General features: G+C 43.8%; 1 protein-coding gene across 1 annotated transcript in view; it reads right to left on the bottom strand.

Annotated features, from left to right (window-relative positions):
* The window catches only part of vps35l (VPS35 endosomal protein sorting factor like), a 49647-nt gene extending 40386 nt beyond the window's left edge, over positions 1–9261 (bottom strand). The window contains exons 1-8 of the mRNA XM_012970827.3: positions 9156–9261; positions 5418–5517; positions 5093–5257; positions 4656–4772; positions 4402–4426; positions 4236–4312; positions 1604–1732; positions 191–275 (exon numbers count right to left, since the gene is read on the bottom strand). Coding sequence (XP_012826281.1) covers positions 191–275; positions 1604–1732; positions 4236–4312; positions 4402–4426; positions 4656–4772; positions 5093–5257; positions 5418–5517; positions 9156–9181 — 724 coding nt within the window. The 5' untranslated portion in view covers positions 9182–9261. The remainder of the gene's footprint in view (positions 1–190; positions 276–1603; positions 1733–4235; positions 4313–4401; positions 4427–4655; positions 4773–5092; positions 5258–5417; positions 5518–9155) is intronic.
* Positions 9262–19345: the final 10084 nt, after the last annotated feature.

Below are 19345 nucleotides of genomic sequence, written 5' to 3'. Positions count from 1 at the left end.
TTTTCATTAACTATTTTAAGGCAATTGTCAAATCTTCTAAGTAAAGTAAATCACACAAGCTGCTGTTTGATGCATTTGACAAATGCAACTACATTCTTGTATACATTCTTTCCATTTCTATTTACTAGAGTACAGTTACATCCACAACTCATAATTGTGTGCATAATGGTGTTTGTGTTACTTCACTTACCAAAAGTGTCCAGGATATCAGTAATTAACACAAATTTGCTTGGGTAAAACTGGATCACTGTTGTGTCTGAGAGAAGTTTAGAGCACTGGAATACATCAAGACAAAGGTTTTTCAGAGCTATAGTTTTACATTCAAGTTTTTTGCACTTAATAAATATTGAGCGTAACATTTTTTGAACCATAAATCAAATATTTGAAGTTTTAGCACCAAAAAATTTCAATAGTGGAAAAAAAAAATTTTGAACTTCCATAAATCACCCTCCAAATGTCAAGCCAAAAAATACATTTTGGGGGCTAGCCTGATAGAAGGACCTGCCACCAAAATGTTTATCAGCGTTCGAGTTTGATGATTTCTTTTATGTTTTTTTTTTTGTGCTACTAAAAACTCGAATTCGAATTATGGTTCAAAAACTTGAATGCCTGGCATTTATTAAGTGCCAAAATTTGCAATCTAAAAGCTTGAGAGTTTCTATAGAAGTCAATAAGAGTTGTCCTAGGAAAAGTTGGTTTATTTGAGTTTTTTATTTAAATGAGTTTTCCTTTTTAATAAATAAGCAAGCATTCGATATCTGAGTTTATTTGATTTAGGAAAACAAGCTCAAATTCACAAATACGAAAACTGAAAAACAGGGAGTTCTTTCCCTGTTCAGCAATTCAATACGTGTACTTACAAACTCCTCTCATAGGATCTCTAATGCTATGACCTGTTTATGTGCAAATACTGCAATTTGGAGCAATGCCCTTAATACTTTATTGGTGGCCACAGCTTTAAAAGGAAACCGTCGATATTATTAAAACAATACACTAAACACAGCAAGGTTGAGCTGTTGGCAGTAGGAAAACGGTTAGGTTAAGGAAACCCAAACCATTTATATCTGTAGTTGGGAATCTGATCAGCTATTATCCTGGCTTCTGCTTTAAAAACCCAGTGGGTAAGCTTAAACCTATAGGATAAACCCATGTAAATGGGATTTTTCTAAGAGCCTTAAGGAATTTGTTCCCAGAATCCCTTTTGACTTATTTGCATATGCATGAGGCGGTCTCCTCAACCCTTTTGATTTGTTCATGTATCTCCCGAGTGAAATCCTGTGACTTCAAATATCCTTATAATTAACAAGTGAAATTATATTACTTACATCCTACAATTAATAAAAATAATACATATGAACTGAAGTAGCTCTGTACCTCTGAAACATGTTTCAAAGGGCAGCTAAGTAAGAAGAGACTATGGTGGTGCTTGGCACTTTGACAATTGCTACACAATAACCGATCTACACAACATGTTAGCTATCTAACTAGATTAAAAAAATAAAAACCAGTGTGTAAACTGTACTTCTTGCATTTATTTACCATACAATCTACTTTAACTAAACCTAATCTAGCTTAACTAAAGGAAGTGTATGGATATGCCAACCTGTATAACAATCTTCAGAGCCTTGACTTTCTGATCTGATGCCCAGGCATCCTTAAGTGATTGGTTTAGCTCCTCAATGCGACTAATGTAATCTTGCTGGGTCAAATTCAAAAGTTCTTTCTGTGATCCCTGAAAAAAAGCAGATAAATCCATGTGAATACTAAACACAATATTTGTGACTTGTGTTTTATTAATGTGTTTTAAAAACCCAATAATAATGCCCCCTGCCATTCTCTGCTGATCCTGACTATGGAAACGATGGAGCAGAATACAGCTGATTAACAATCATTTGAAGAACCATACAAATTCATTAGGTGAAATGGAGTTTTGTCTGGAGAAGAGCTGATTTCTGCTACAGCGTTTCAAGTTATTTCTTTCAACTGAAATTTTATATGCAAAATTTTAAATAATTAAACATTTTATAGGTGAAATTATCTTTTTCTCATCTTACATAGCTTTAAAAATGAACCAGCAATAACTGATGCAACCCTTCCAGGTGAGTGACCGCTACCTAAGTTAGGACATTCTCCACAGTCATGGATGGAATAGTACACTATATAGAAGGAACAGTACTTTAGTCTCTCATAAGCATACTATATATTTATCCCACATGGACATTCCCTGCTGTTAGCACAATTATGCAAGAACAGTACAGTAACCCTTTAAAAAAAACTGACATTTTCCCTTTAAAACCTTTGTAACAGGTTTATAAGTGTTCATCTAATACAAGAATATATACTTCTGCCTTTAATCATTTATTTCAGTGCTGTCCAACTTCTGTGGTACCAAGGGCCGGAATTTTTCTTGCCTACATGGTGGAGGGCCGATAATGGAAGCCAGTTTTGACCACTCCCCTTTTTTAAACCACACCCACTTCAAACTGCACCCATGCTATCACAAGAGCTTTTAAGACCATCCCCACATTAATGGTGGCAACACAGCAAAAACCCAATGGTTGGTGCTCACTGAAGGGATATCACCCTTAATTTATATATGAAAGAATTATATTATGTCATACACTTAAATCGATATGCCTCCTCCTCTTATGTGGATAGCACAGCAACCCCCCAGCATATAATTACACCCCTTGGGGACCATATAATGACTATTTCCAAATGCCAAACTCCAGGAACAAACCCCTGCCAGGTTCACCTTCCACAGGCAGCATAGGGCAGGGAGAGTATGGCACACACAGGCAGCATAGGAAAGGCAGAGTATGGCACACACAGGCAGCATAGGGAAGGCAGAGTATGGCACACACAGGCAGCATAGGGGAGGCATAGAGCAGGCAGAGTACTGCTTGCCCTACCCCTCCTGTGTGTGCCATACTCTGCCTGCCCTCCCCTGCCTATGTGTGCCATACTATGCTTGCCCTTCCCTTCCTATGTGTGCCATACTATGCTTGCCCTCCCCTGCCTATGTGTGCCATACTATGCTTGCCCTCCCCTGCCTATGTGTGCCATACTATGCTTGCCCTCCCCTGCCTATGTGTGCCGTACTATGCCTGCCCCCCCTGCCTATGTGTGCCATACTATTCCTGCCCACCCCTGCCTATGTGTGCCATACTATTCCTGCCCACCCCTGCCTATGTGTGCCATACTATTCCTGCCCTCCCCTGCCTATTTGTGCCATACTATGCCTGCCCCCCATGCCTATGTGTGCCATACTATTCCTGCCCACCCCTGCCTATGTGTGCCATACTATTCCTGCCCTCACCTGCCTATGTGTGCCATACTATGCTTGCCCTCCCCTGCCTATGTGTGCCATACTATGCTTGCCCTCCCCTGCCTATGTGTGCCGTACTATGCCTGCCCCCCCTGCCTATGTGTGCCATACTATTCCTGCCCACCCCTGCCTATGTGTGCCATACTATTCCTGCCCACCCCTGCCTATGTGTGCCATACTATTCCTGCCCTCCCCTGCCTATTTGTGCCATACTATGCCTGCCCCCCCTGCCTATGTGTGCCATACTATTCCTGCCCACCCCTGCCTATGTGTGCCATACTATTCCTGCCCTCACCTGCCTATGTGTGCCATACTATGCTTGCCCTCCCCTGCCTATATGTGCCATACTATGCCTGCCCCCCCTCCTATGTGTGCCATACTATTCCTGTCCACCCCTGCCTATGTGTGCCATACTATTCCTGCCCACCCCTGCCTATGTGTGCCATACTATGCCTGCCCTATTGCACACACAGGCAGCATACAGTGACACAATGCTGGATGTGTCAGAGGGAATGTCTGAGGTGTGAACAGGGGAACAATGTGGGTGATTACAGCCAGAGCCTGAGGTGTGAACACTGCAGGGGGAAAACAATGAAGGCAATAAAAGGTGTGAACAGTACAGGGGATTACATGATTAAACAATACAGGGGGATTACAGCCTGAATCTGAGGTGTGAGCAATGCAGGGGGGCAGTTAATCTCAGTACTGATACCATTTAAAGGTAATACACAAAGGTTAGCCATCAAAGCAGCCAGACAGGTGGGGGGCCACACAGAGGGGGATCGCGGGCCGCCAGTTGGACAGCCCTGATTTATTTGATGCACAGAAACCTGCTAATAATTCTTTCTTTACACAACAGCAATTTTGTACAGTCAATTTAAAATAAAAATCCCGTTTTTTTTTTTACCTCTTCAAGGTCATCGAGTTCCTCAAGTCGCGTTCTCACTTTTTCTGAAACAGCAGAGCCTGCATTTGTGGTTTTGCCTGTGGAAAAGGAAAAAATTATGAGACGCAATAAATACATCACAAAGTGGGCAGGGAAGGGTTAATATTAGCTCCCACTAATTACCTACCTCTGTCAGAGCCCATGAAGAGATTCTACAAGTTAAAAAAATACATATTTACACAAGTATTAGATAATCAGACCACATATTTACCAATTTGTCAATATGCCAGAAAAATAAAGGCCCTGGCTACATTAACAATTGCATTATTGAATGAAAGTGCATAAAATACAAGGTAATCCGACCACATACTCTTTAGAGAGAGAACAACCAATAAAATCATCAGGTGTTTATAACACAGTGACGAAATTAAGAAGACTCACAATGGAAAGTTTCTCTGTTGTTGTGTATCTGGCAAGGATTTCTCCCCGTTTGCTGGACCAAGGCTCAAAGTCACTTCCAACATATTCTTCATTCTCGTTTTTTTTTCTTTTGCCATCCTACACAACAATAAAACATTCAGTCTGATGCTCATCAAGGCATGAAGTAGAAGTAAGGGTGGCATGGCAATATTTACTACTGGACTGAAGAGTAAATATATCCAGAGTTCACCTAAACATTTCCAGAACGCGATACCCTACAAAATTTGTATGTGCTAAGGAGTACCGATTATAGCAGCATCTAATTGAAACTGCCATGCATGTAGGGCGGATTTGCTCAGAGAGCAATAGTACTTTGATACAAAAGGACTCAAATAACCACACACATTATCTACTTTCCCTTCTGAATATTTGTGTCCTTTATAGTCCATATATTTTACCACATTTGATGCCACTGGCTCTGCAGTTGCTGCAAACAAGGACAGAGGGTCTGTGCCATCCAATACGCTGCTGAGAGGATCAGCCACAGAATTAGATGAGCATGATGATGAACTGGAGGACGTGCTTTCCTTTCGCCCCACCTTCTTGGTCTTGGATTCAGTCACCTGGATAAAAATTCCTATGTTAAAGTTGCGTTTCTCAAACTTTAGGGCTGGAGGGGCCAGAATAGAATATTTGAGCTGAGCCACATATACAGGAAAGTCTAATCTAGTGCCAACGCATGTCTAAATACTAGGAGAAACCGCAAAGGAACAAGAAACATACCATGATGGGTTTCAGTGGATGATAGTCCTCATTTTCCACAGTCACTCTCTCCAGGTGCCAAGACTCAAATTCTTCTGGGTAATTTCTTTCCCTCGAACGCCTGAAAATTAAAATTTATAACAGACGTTTTCCCTTTCTGGTATCCTCTAGTTGGTATGGTGAAATCAGGCAGACTGGCAGAGCGGACAAGGTGGGCACAGAAATGGAAGGAATTTCAGCTCAGAGCAACTAAACCCATTTTTACTAAAATACCAACATTTAAAAGAAAGAATGTCATTGCCATTATATTTTAATTGCAGCTTTCAACTTTGAGTGCACACAAACTTCCAACACAGGTAAATCCTAACCTGCCCTTTCATTATAAATCAAACATTTTCATGGCACACAGGCCTCTGTTTATCCGCGGTTTAAATCAAACTAATATTTTTTAAAATGTACAGTTTGGAAAAAAAATGCACTACATACAAACATCGGCCATAATCTCAAGGGATGCAAAAGGATGAAGGCAGCAGCTCTAGAAGCACTAGGAAGGCAAACCAATCTGATGAGACGAATATCTAAGGCTGTAGCTTTCAATTAGACATCAGATAGAGAGGGAAAAGCTCCAGTAGGCAAGGCCTGATTGAGTGCCACACTATTTTAGCCAGGATGGGAATATAGTGTCCATTTTATCTCCAATTAGCACAGTACAGTACATGCATGTGTTTGGATGGGCGGAAACAGGAGGAAAAAAAAAAAGGAGGAAAAAAGTTATTTCATAAATGATATTTTAATAAAGACTGACTATGCTGGAATAGGGGTGCGGGTTGCCATACACTTCTTAAAACAGTCTCAGGTACATGATGTGGCACTGAAACCCCAGCAAGGAACCTTAAAAGACAGTGATCCCAAAAGGAAACTGTATTTTATACCAAAAATATACAGAACAATGCATAAACCATGATACCTGTGATCTCACAAAAAAGACAAAGAATCAGTCTAAATATATAGGTATGGGATCCATTATCCAGGAACCTGTTATTCAGGAAGCTCTGAATTACAGAAAGGCCATCTCACGGACTCAATTTTAATCAAATAATTACAAAACAAAAACTGTAGTACTGTGTTAGCCAGTGTCAAAAATAATAATAAAAAAACAACAAAACACAAATACAAGAGTATTGTAGAAATGATACCTATATTGGCTAACAATAAAAATACATTGCAAGCTTTCGGAGCTCTAAGGGCTCTGGTACACGGGGAGATTAGTCGCCCGCGGCAAAACTCCCTGCTCGCGGGCGACTAATCTCCCCGAGTTGCCTTCCCCCTGCCATCCCACCGGCGAACATGTAAGTTGCTGGCGGGATGGCAGACGCGGCGGGGCGATTTCGGGAAATCGGCGAAAAAGCCTCGCGAGTCTTTTTCGGCGATTTGCGCGAAATCACGCCGCCGCGTCTGCCATCCCGCCGGCGACTTACATGTTCGCCGGTTGGATGGCAGGGGGAAGGCAACTCGGAGAGATTAGTCGCCCGCGAGCAGGGAGTTTTGCCGCGGGCGACTAATCTCCCCGTGTACCAGAGCCCTAAGGCCCCTTCATCAGGCAAAATACAAATGAGAACTGAAATGGCACAACATTTATACTGATAGATCAGAGAGAAGTGTTTACAAGCAATAAATTAGGAAGTTACAGATACAAATGCTTAAAATTATTTCATTTTTCTCTGTATCAGCAAAATCATATCTTGTACTTGATTCCATGTAAGATATCATTAATGCTTATTGGAGGCAAAATTATCTTACTGGGTTTAATTAATGTTTAAATAATGTTTTAGTAGACAAAGTATGGGGATACAAATAACAAAAAGACCCTTTATCTGACACGACCGATCGCCATTGTACAAAAATTATCAGGGCGATAGTTTGGAGTCCCATGTGGTCCGAAAATTATACTAAACTATGCTTTATATGATTATATTGGTGGGTGTATTGCCGGTTTAAGAGTACAAAATAAGTGCAGTCATTTGGCTATTTATTCCTAAATTAATACTGCCAGGAGCTTCACAAACTCATGCCACAGCTAGCAACTTGAATTAATCAACTGTACTCCACTGTACAAAGTAGCATGTATTCTGACATGCCCTCATTTCATATACCAGCAACATACACTGTATGCCTTTTAATATGACGCAATTAATGCCACTAAATAACATAATGGCAAGTATGCCAGCAAGTAAAAGTTTTGTAATGAGGCCCTGCAGGACTGCAATGTAGTAACAATATATGTAACTATGCTGCCATGCACAGGTGTAACTATAGAGGAAATAGACCCTGCGACTGCTGGGGTCCCGGGAGGTACAGCAGTACAGCAGCCCAGCAGGGCACACAAAAGGGTGTCTAAGATGAAAGAAGGTTTGGAAAGTCAAAGTTATGAAGAAAGGCTGCTAATTTGGATCTGCCAGTCAAGAGGTTTTATTTCCTGGGTGTGCCTTGGCCATGCCCGTTACACACCCTGACCACGTCCTGATATGCCCCTGATCATCAGTTCCCTGCTCTGCTGCTCTGGTTTTGAGTTCTTCTAGAATGCTTTCCAATGGTGCGGGTGCAAATTATTGAGAGCTGAGAGGAACTGTGTATGGAGGGCTCAAATGAGATGTGAGATGATACATCTGGCCAGGGCGTATAGTGTGTACAGTATGGTACTTACTGGTAGTTTTATAAATAATGTAATTTTCCCAAAGTTAGGGGGGGGTTGTCTAAAATAATTTTGTTGTGGGTCTCAGAAACTTCTGGTGCCACGATGTATAGTGGGTACAGCATGGTACTTACTGGTAGTTTTATGAAATAATGTAATTTTCCCAAGGTTAGGGGGGGGGGGTTTGTCTAAAATAATTTTGTTGTGGGTCTCAGAAACCTCTGGTGCCACGGTGTATAGTGGGTACAGTATGGTACTTACTGGTAGTTTTATGAAATAATGTCATTTTCCCAAGGTTATGGGGGCGGGTTTGTCTAAAATAATTTTGTTGTGGGTTCCAGAAACTTCTACTGCTGCCAAGTCTCAAAGCGCTGCATAAATAAACAATATCTAACCTGCTGTTTAACTACAACTATACTAAAGTCAAAGGCTATAAAAAGATGTAGAGAGGTGCTTTCCCAGCAGCTGAGGTGCATCCAGTAACTGCACATCTCTGGATCATGCTGCACACAGAGACCTATGAGGGATGCTCACATAACCAGCCTTCCCTGTGCATAGACCCATGTACCATTGGTTACATCAGGAATGCTAACCATTAGCAGCTGTCAGGTTGCTCTCCATTCCAACCACAATTCCCATCATACTCAGCTGCTGGTCAGATCTTAAAGCATCGATGATAATCTTACAGATTACGCTTTAAAACTAAATCAATCATTTATCAGCAGCTCCATAGGCGCATAGCTCCCAGTTATTGTACCGACACTCCAAGAAATGATCATTACTTCCGCACTTTTCAAAATAATGAAACTAATTACGCGTTATTGCATTGAATACACTCAAGACATAGACGGGAGAGCAAGACAACCCCGGCCGGCGGATTTGAGACTTATAGTTCCACTAACAAGCTGCAGGGCTCGCCAGCCCGAGTGCACAGAGGATAAATGACGCAGCCCTTTCTCGCCGCTACTACTGAATACAGTCACAAGCCTGACAGGGCGACCCTACAATTTACTATATACTACAATGTAGAAATGCAGGAAAAGAGAAGGAATATCATTGCAGCTCACCACTGCGCAGCCATCTTCTGTGTCATGTGATTCGGAACGTCATGTGATTGCTAGAGTAATTGGAGCAATACGAGCAATATGATTAATATGGATTCTTTTGCGGACCAATCACAAGTCAGTCACAGATCTCATCTCGCGAGAATGTGATATCACACCTCATCCAGCTGCCTGCAGTGCAGTGATTGGTGGGGTAGAGTGTGTTACTAGCGTTGAAGTAAAAGTTGGTAGCGGTAAGGGCGCCACCTCAAGCTGTGGGCGTAAGCTTACTATTGTTCAGCGTTTCTACATATGCCAGGGAACAGATAGAATATACTTTCCCCTGCTTTCCAATACTAGCTGGCACCTCACAGCCTCTCCTCCCAATTTAACCAAAAAGAGAGACTTTCCCTGCTGTATAGCTCTCAGTACAAGTGAGGGAATACAGGGTTATGGGAGATAGCTCTCAGTACAAGTGAGGGAATACAGGGGTATGGGAGATAGCTCTCAGTACAAGTGAGGGAATACAGGGTTATGGGAGATAGCTCTCAGTACAAGTGAGGGAATACAGGGTTATGGGAGATAGCTCTCAGTACAAGTGAGGGAATACAGGGGTAGGGGAGATAGCTCTCAGTACAAGTGAGGGAATACAGGGTTATGGGAGATAGCTCTTAGTACAAGTGAGGGAATACAGGGGTATGGGGGATAGCTCTCAGTACAAGTGAGGGAATACAGGGTTATGGGAGATAGCTCTCAGTACAAGTGAGGGAATACAGGGGTAGGGGAGATAGCTCTCAGTACAAGTGAGGGAATACAGGGGTATGGGAGATAGCTCTCAGTACAAGTGAGGGAATACAGGGGTAGGGGAGATAGCTCTCAGTACAAGTGAGGGAATACAGGGGTATGGGAGATAGCTCTCAGTACAAGTGAGGGAATACAGGGGTATGGGAGATAGCTCTCAGTACAAGTGAGGGAATACAGGGGTAGGGGAGATAGCTCTCAGTACAAGTGAGGGAATACAGGGGTAGGGGAGATAGCTCTCAGTACAAGTGAGGGAATACAGGGGTATGGGGGATAGCTCTCAGTACAAGTGAGGGAATACAGGGGTATGGGGGATAGCTCCTAGTACAAGTGAGGGAATACAGGGGTATGGGAGATAGCTCTCAGTACAAGTGAGGGAATACAGGGGTATGGGGGATAGCTCTCAGTACAAGTGAGGGAATACAGGGGTATGGGAGATAGCTCTCAGTACAAGTGAGGGAATACAGGGGTATGGGAGATAGCTCTCAGTACAAGTGAGGGAATACAGGGGTAGGGAGATAGCTCTCAGTACAAGTGAGGGAATACAGGGGTAGGGAGATAGCTCTCAGTACAAGTGAGGGAATACAGGGGTATGGGAGATAGCTCTCAGTACAAGTGAGGGAATACAGGGTTATGGGAGATAGCTCTTAGTACAAGTGAGGGAATACAGGGGTATGGGAGATAGCTCTTAGTACAAGTGAGGGAATACAGGGGTATGGGGGATAGCTCTCAGTACAAGTGAGGGAATACAGGGGTATGGGAGATAGCTCTCAGTACAAGTGAGGGAATACAGGGGAATGGGGGATAGCTCTCAGTACAAGTGAGGGAATACAGGGGTATGGGGGATAGCTCTCAGTACAAGTGAGGGAATACAGGGGTATGGGAGATAGCTCTCAGTACAAGTGAGGGAATACAGGGGTATGGGGGATAGCTCTCAGTACAAGTGAGGGAATACAGGGGTATGGGAGATAGCTCTCAGTACAAGTGAGGGAATACAGGGGTATGGGAGATAGCTCTCAGTACAAGTGAGGGAATACAGGGGTATGGGGGATAGCTCTCAGTACAAGTGAGGGAATACATGGGTATGGGGGATAGCTCTCAGTACAAGTGAGGGAATACAGGGGTATGGGAGATAGCTCTCAGTACAAGTGAGGGAATACAGGGGTATGGGGGATAGCTCTCAGTACAAGTGAGGGAATACAGGGGTATGGGAGATAGCTCTCAGTACAAGTGAGGGAATACAGGGGTATGGGAGATAGCTCTCAGTACAAGTGAGGGAATACAGGGGTAGGGAGATAGCTCTCAGTACAAGTGAGGGAATACAGGGGTAGGGAGATAGCTCTCAGTACAAGTGAGGGAATACAGGGGTATGGGAGATAGCTCTCAGTACAAGTGAGGGAATACAGGGTTATGGGAGATAGCTCTTAGTACAAGTGAGGGAATACAGGGGTAGGGGAGATAGCTCTCAGTACAAGTGAGGGAATACAGGGGTATGGGGGATAGCTCTCAGTACAAGTGAGGGAATACAGGGGTATGGGAGATAGCTCTCAGTACAAGTGAGGGAATACAGGGTTATGGGAGATAGCTCTTAGTACAAGTGAGGGAATACAGGGGTATGGGAGATAGCTCTCAGTACAAGTGAGGGAATACAGGGTTATGGGAGATAGCTCTTAGTACAAGTGAGGGAATACAGGGGTAGGGGAGATAGCTCTCAGTACAAGTGAGGGAATACAGGGGTATGGGGGATAGCTCTCAGTACAAGTGAGGGAATACAGGGGTATGGGAGATAGCTCTCAGTACAAGTGAGGGAATACAGGGTTATGGGAGATAGCTCTCAGTACAAGTGAGGGAATACAGGGTTATGGGAGATAACTCTCAGTACAAGTGAGGGAATACAGGGTTATGGGAGATAACTCTCAGTACAAGTGAGGGAATACAGGGTTACGGGAGATAGCTCTCAGTACAAGTGAGGGAATACAGGGGTATGGGAGATAGCTCTCAGTACAAGTGAGGGAATACAGGGGTATGGGAGATAGTTCTTAGTACAAGTGAGGGAATACAGGGGTATGGGAGATAGCTCTCGGTACAAGTGAGGGAAAACAGGGTTATGGGAGATAGCTCTCAGTACAAGTGAGGGAATACAGGGTTATGGGAGATAACTCAGTACAAGTGAGGGAATACAGGGTTATGGGAGATAACTCTCAGTACATGTGAGGGAATACAGGGGTAGGGGAGATAGCTCTCAGTACAAGTGAGGGAATACAGGGGTAGGGGAGATAGCTCTCAGTACAAGTGAGGGAATACAGGGGTAGGGGAGATAGCTCTCAGTACAAGTGAGGGAATACAGGGTTATGGGAGATAACTCTCAGTACAAGTGAGGGAATACAGGGGTAGGGGAGATAGCTCTCAGTACAAGTGAGGGAATACAGGGTTATGGGAGATAACTCAGTACAAGTGAGGGAATACAGGGTTATGGGAGATAACTCTCAGTACAAGTGAGGGAATACAGGGGTAGGGGAGATAGCTCTCAGTACAAGTGAGGGAATACAGGGGTATGGGGGATAGCTCTCAGTACAAGTGAGGGAATACAGGGGTATGGGAGATAGCTCTCAGTACAAGTGAGGGAATACAGGGTTATAGGAGATAGCTCTCAGTACAAGTGAGGGAATACAGGGTTATGGGAGATAACTCTCAGTACAAGTGAGGGAATACAGGGTTATGGGAGATAACTCTCAGTACAAGTGAGGGAATACAGGGTTACGGGAGATAGCTCTCAGTACAAGTGAGGGAATACAGGGGTATGGGAGATAGCTCTCAGTACAAGTGAGGGAATACAGGGGTATGGGAGATAGTTCTTAGTACAAGTGAGGGAATACAGGGGTATGGGAGATAGCTCTCGGTACAAGTGAGGGAAAACAGGGTTATGGGAGATAGCTCTCAGTACAAGTGAGGGAATACAGGGTTATGGGAGATAACTCAGTACAAGTGAGGGAATACAGGGTTATGGGAGATAACTCTCAGTACATGTGAGGGAATACAGGGGTAGGGGAGATAGCTCTCAGTACAAGTGAGGGAATACAGGGGTAGGGGAGATAGCTCTCAGTACAAGTGAGGGAATACAGGGGTAGGGGAGATAGCTCTCAGTACAAGTGAGGGAATACAGGGTTATGGGAGATAACTCTCAGTACAAGTGAGGGAATACAGGGGTAGGGGAGATAGCTCTCAGTACAAGTGAGGGAATACAGGGGTATGGGAGATAGCTCTCAGTACAAGTGAGGGAATACAGGGGTAGGGGAGATAGCTCTCAGTACAAGTGAGGGAATACAGGGGTATGGGAGATAACTCAGTACAAGTGAGGGAATACAGGGTTATGGGAGATAACTCTCAGTACAAGTGAGGGAATACAGGGGTAGGGGAGATAGCTCTCAGTACAAGTGAGGGAATACTGGGGTATGGGGGATAGCTCTCAGTACAAAGTGAGGGAATACAGGGGTATGGGAGATAGCTCTCAGTACAAGTGAGGGAATACAGGGTTATGGGAGATAGCTCTCAGTACAAGTGAGGGAATACAGGGGTATGGGAGATAGCTCTCAGTACAAGTGAGGGAATACAGGGTTATGGGAGATAGCTCTTAGTACAAGTGAGGGAATACAGGGGTAGGGGAGATAGCTCTCAGTACAAGTGAGGGAATACAGGGGTATGGGGGATAGCTCTCAGTACAAGTGAGGGAATACAGGGGTATGGGAGATAGCTCTCAGTACAAGTGAGGGAATACAGGGTTATGGGAGATAGCTCTCAGTAGAAGTGAGGGAATACAGGGTTATGGGAGATAGCTCTCAGTACAAGTGAGGGAATACAGGGTTATGGGAGATAACTCTCAGTACAAGTGAGGGAATACAGGGTTACGGGAGATAGCTCTCAGTACAAGTGAGGGAATACAGGGGTATGGGAGATAGCTCTCAGTACAAGTGAGGGAATACAGGGGTATGGGAGATAGTTCTTAGTACAAGTGAGGGAATACAGGGGTATGGGAGATAGCTCTCAGTACAAGTGAGGGAATACAGGGGTAGGGGAGATAGCTCTCAGTACAAGTGAGGGAATACAGGGTTATGGGAGATAACTCAGTACAAGTGAGGGAATACAGGGTTATGGGAGATAACTCTCAGTACAAGTGAGGGAATACAGGGGTAGGGGAGATAGCTCTCAGTACAAGTGAGGGAATACAGGGGTAGGGGAGATAGCTCTCAGTACAAGTGAGGGAATACAGGGGTAGGGGAGATAGCTCTCAGTACAAGTGAGGGAATACAGGGTTATGGGAGATAACTCTCAGTACAAGTGAGGGAATACAGGGGTAGGGGAGATAGCTCTCAGTAGAAGTGAGGGAATACAGGGTTATGGGAGATAACTCTCAGTACAAGTGAGGGAATACAGGGTTATGGGAGATAACTCTCAGTACAAGTGAGGGAATACAGGGTTATGGGAGATAGCTCTTAGTACAAGTGAGGGAATACAGGGTTATGGGAGATAGCTCTCAGTACAAGTGAGGGAATACAGGGGTATGGGAGATAGCTCTCAGTACAAGTGAGGGAATACAGGGGTATGGGAGATAGCTCTCAGTACAAGTGAGGGAATACAGGGGTAGGGGGGATAGCTCTCAGTACAAGTGAGGGAATACAGGGTTATGGGAGATAGCTCTTAGTACAAGTTGATCCAGGGACTGGTCCGATTGCCATCTTGGAGTCAGGAAGGATTTTTTCCATTACAGTTGTAGGGGTTTACCAAAAATGGGCCCTTAGGACAGACACCCCTAGACTAGGCCACTGGTTGGTGCTAGTTAAACCGGGACATTGGGATGACTGGGTTCTACATAGTTAACAGGGAGTATACCTGTAGTTCGGGTTATGGCCACCGGGTGGTGCATAGGCCCATATAAAGGGTTGCAGCCATGTGCTGTGAGGCCATCTTGAGCCACCTTAGGCTGGGATAGCTCCTGGGACCAGGAGCTTCCCCTGATAGAGTTACTAGATAGTAGTTTCTTGTGATAGGACATTCTAGGAGTGTCATGTAGGACACCAAGCTAGAATGGGCGGATATTGCCCCTCCAGGAGTGGTAGTGGGGTTAAGACCCCCCAGCATTACATCTGCTGGAGTGCAGGGCATTAAGTGGCTAGGTAGGTGGACCAATTCCCCGCTAGTCCAGGAGTCCGGATCTGAGGGTGCCATACGTTAGTACTGATGTGAGTCCTTGTGGTGTAACTCCTAGCATGGGTACTGAGAACTCCAAAGGGAGGGTCTCACCGATAGTACCGGGGATAGCACCTAGATGGGAGCACATTGGGAAACCCGTGAGGTAGTACCAACAGGAAAAGGTTCTCAATGAGAAGTAAGGAGATATGCCCTGCCGTGTGTATAAATGATATGCCGCTCCTGGAGAGGTCTCTGCCTGAATAAACCATAGCATTCATTTCATATACAACTGTGTCTGCTGTGAATATCTACTTCGCCCAGAGGACCACTACTACGCTGGTAAGGAATAACTCAAAGAGTGAGTACATCACACCGGGAGTACGTGGGTCCCCAAAGGGGCATAGCATCCTGATCGTTTCCCAGGGGGTGGATTACAGATCCATAACACCATCCCTGGGTGGAGGCACGCCATTAAGGGGAGAAATCCCTGTAAACCCCCATAGTAAGCGGGGGCTCAGGACTCCTGTAGCGCCAAAGTATCGTGCTCCAACGGGTAGTGCCACAACCGTTCATAAAGTGGGCTACACAGTCATATGAAAAAGTTTGGGAACCCCTCTTAATTCTTTGGAGTTTTGTTTATCATTGTCTGAGCTTTCAATGTAGCAACTCAAACCTTTCAGGGCATGACACAATCCTGCGTCCCCTTCCGGCTGTAATCTAAGCAGAGAGCGCTTCTAGGCAGCAGCATGTAGGCGGGTAAGTGATGTCAGACCAAATTAAAATGGCAGCTCCTGTATTAAACAAACAGAGCTTATAGGGCTACATTCTACAAAATAAATATGGCATTCTAGCTTGTTCTATTGTGGCTAATCTATTGGCAAGAAACTGCATCAGTAGCTTTCATTCTCCTTTAACCTGCTATGGATGAATTTTTGTGTGTCATATATTTTAAGATGTGTTATTTTATTTAAAGGAGAAGGCTAAGTCACTTGGGGGAGCTAAAATGTTAAGAGCGTGATCTGAAACTGCTCTAATGTTGCTGGCAGCTCGGCCCTGACCTGCTCAGGCACAGATCGGAGCATGGTGTGTGGAACCCTCTTTGCTTAACAAGATTTCTCCCAGTCCTCTTATGGGGCGGACCTGTTGTACCTCATTAATTCCAGCCATCGATGTGAGGTAGAAATGGGAACAGACTGTATAATGTTGTGGCGGAATTTGCTTATAAAATGTAACTTATAAAATGCTATGGCAATGGTAGTGGGTACGACGTTTCTAATAGGGTGTAAAGTAATGTATAAGAAGGAAAGTACTACTCATAAGCGCTGAAGGTAAACCAAAAGAGGATCACTTCCTGCTTCCCAAGATGCAACAGCTTCTACTTAAATAATAGTTTAAGGCCCGACTACCAAGCAGCTTGGTTACTGCCAGAGTAATAAATGATTTATACTGCTACCCATCCCATCTACCCCCTTACTAGAAGGAACCTGCCCCCACACATACCTTGTATATACTATTCCCCTACTAATGACAAAACCCTTCCTATTGTTGGGGCTGAGTGTAACGCCCAACTATCAGACTATGGAAGCTGTGGACCCCCTTGTTTACACCAGACTCAGGAACAGCAGCAACACTGACATGAAACCCTGGCTCAGTAATAAGCGGAACATTCCAACAGAAATGGCAGCACAGTAACTGCACTTACTCAATAGGCCACACATACATAGCTATGCTCTGTGTACAGAATAAGCTATGTATGTACTGCACCTCTAAGGGCAAATAAATGCCATGTAAACCTTTCTCACTACCCCTTTAAAAGCAGCACATGTCATGTAATGAGAGATGACTTCACATCTAGGGAATGTGACGTTTGTTTCAGTCCGTTGGATGTCATTGCTGTGAGAGGTAAGTGCACATCCCCTCTGAGAGATTTTCTTGCCAAATAACCTTTATTTTACATAAAAAGAGAGGGGATAGAGGGGATTCACTACATCATGTGTATTTAATGCTTTTATTTCTACATAACACTCAAAAGCCAGAAGTTAAGCTTTTCGTTGCTTTCCCGTCTGATAGCGCCAGCTCAATTGTAATGGGGGAAGAAGGCATACTCCATTTACGGAAGACAGACAGCAGTGCCTGTTCGCTCGGAGTATGAAGGCTGAGGAGTATCAGTGCTCTATTGAGGGGGTAAAGCCAAGCTTAAAAAAATCTAAAAATGACCCTACTGTATGTGACTGTGATAGGGACCTTAGATTGTAAGCTACACTGGGGCAGGGACTGAAGTGAATGATACATAGAATCTGTAGAGTGATGCACATAAGTTTTGGAGATATTTAAATCATGGATAAGAAGAAGCCAGAAGATACGCTCTTGGCTACTGACCCATCTGTTAGTACCAGCTGGATTGAAATGTGTGAAGACATGGAATAAAATAGTAAAAATAATTAATGTGCTAATAAGTCATTATTTTAAATGGAGAGGTCAGTGGAGTTTATACGTCAGTTCCTTTGAAAGTAACGTAAGTTTTTGCACGTAAATTGTGTATGAGAAGGGGCCAGTGATGTTGCTTTTCCCCTGCTGGAAAGTTCACGTCAGAGATGCTGATATAATTTAGTAAATGGTTCCCAATATAAACAGCTGATTGTACTATATAATAAGCAGTACATACAATAGATAAAATAAATAATAAAGTTCTAATAAGTCAGTCAGTTCATTGGGGCAGTTGAATTTATCTTCATCCAGTGGAGTTTGTTCCTGCAAAGCTTCTCTCCATTGTCCTTTGCTTATTACGCATTTTACTTACGTTATAGGAAAGTTATGTAGCTTCCAAGCAGTTTTTGCAGAAGTTACATAAATTGCTTACGTTTTGGTGTAACTTACATAAATTGAGTGACTTTTGGAACGCGACTGGGCCCGGTTGTACCCCCTCTACCCCCTGTCAAATGATGGCCCTGTTTACTATAACATCCTTTTTCTATTTTTATTAACTACTACTGGCTAGTCATTGGGCCCCTAAACTTACGCAGTTTAAACTTACGTAATTTCTATATCAAGCAATGACAGCACAAAGCTGGGGCAGGTAGGTGAGAAGGGGTTAAACTTAGGGCAAAGCCCACTGACGCCCAATGAATTGACTGAATTATTAGAACATTAATAATTGGAACTCTTTATGTGAACTGCTTATTAGAGAGTCACATCAGCTGTTTATATTGCGCACACACAAGGGGAATGGCCACATTTTTGTACTGCTTACTTGTGTTCATGGGAGGCTCCAAAGTTCCTGATGGCAGTCCTGAATACCATACATATTTAGTATTGCTTGTCTCCATGTATAGGAGTAGATTCTTAGTAAATGACACAAGAAAGCTAAAGTAAACATTCCATTTTTGTTCTCGGTTACTGGCTGCTTTGACTTGCCAAACCTGTGGAGATATTTTCTATTGAGACACGTCAAAGAAACTGAAAAAGTAAAAACGTGACCATTGTACATTTCGATGCCCTGCCCCAAAAGGAAAAAGCTCACATTCAGTGAATATTAATATAGAAAAAAAAAATCAGCGACGTGACTGTCAGGAAAAAGTTCTTGCCAGGCACTTTATATCCATGCCCAGTGTCCCTACTGAAATGTATGTACATTTGTATACTCTATGGGGAGTCCCAGCAACATGCAGCACCCTTGTGGAATGCGTGGGCATTTCTGCCATGAGGCAGCAGGGGAACCCACTGAGAAAGGGGGCTTGCTAAGAATCCGCACCCCCCTACCCACACCTTCAAACTGAGTGGTGGGGTTCAGTCTGCTGGGGTGGATGGCAGGGGGTCCCAGTAATCCTTAGTTAGTCCCCTGAAAAGAATCATAATATAAAGCATCTATGTGTGTTTGTCTCGATAGTCAGAGATGCTTTCCATCATACAGGTGCCAGCAAAACCCCCTTTAAACACAAAGCCTAGAGCAGCAGGTTTTTGTAGATGGCATAGTAGGTAGCCATACTAGGGACTGTGGGTGGTTTGCAAGCAGGTCGGGGAGGAGGGGTGCTATTAAACACCAGTCTTGACAGCCTCTTTTCTAAACGTGCATGTAAAAAAATCAATATTTAGCAGGGCTGGAAATCAGTAAAAACACATGAATTGCATTGGTTTCCAATTAGTTATTGTTCCCTGGAGTTAAGAGTATAAATGTAAGCTGCTGCAACAGTAAGGGTGCACAAAAGGCAGGATTCAGCTCAAGATTC

This window comes from Xenopus tropicalis, chromosome 9, assembly GCF_000004195.4.
Source record: "Xenopus tropicalis strain Nigerian chromosome 9, UCB_Xtro_10.0, whole genome shotgun sequence".
NCBI lineage: Eukaryota > Metazoa > Chordata > Amphibia > Anura > Pipidae > Xenopus > Xenopus tropicalis.
The sequence above is the reverse complement of the archived record's forward strand: the minus strand, read 5'-3'. Positions and strand labels throughout refer to the sequence as shown.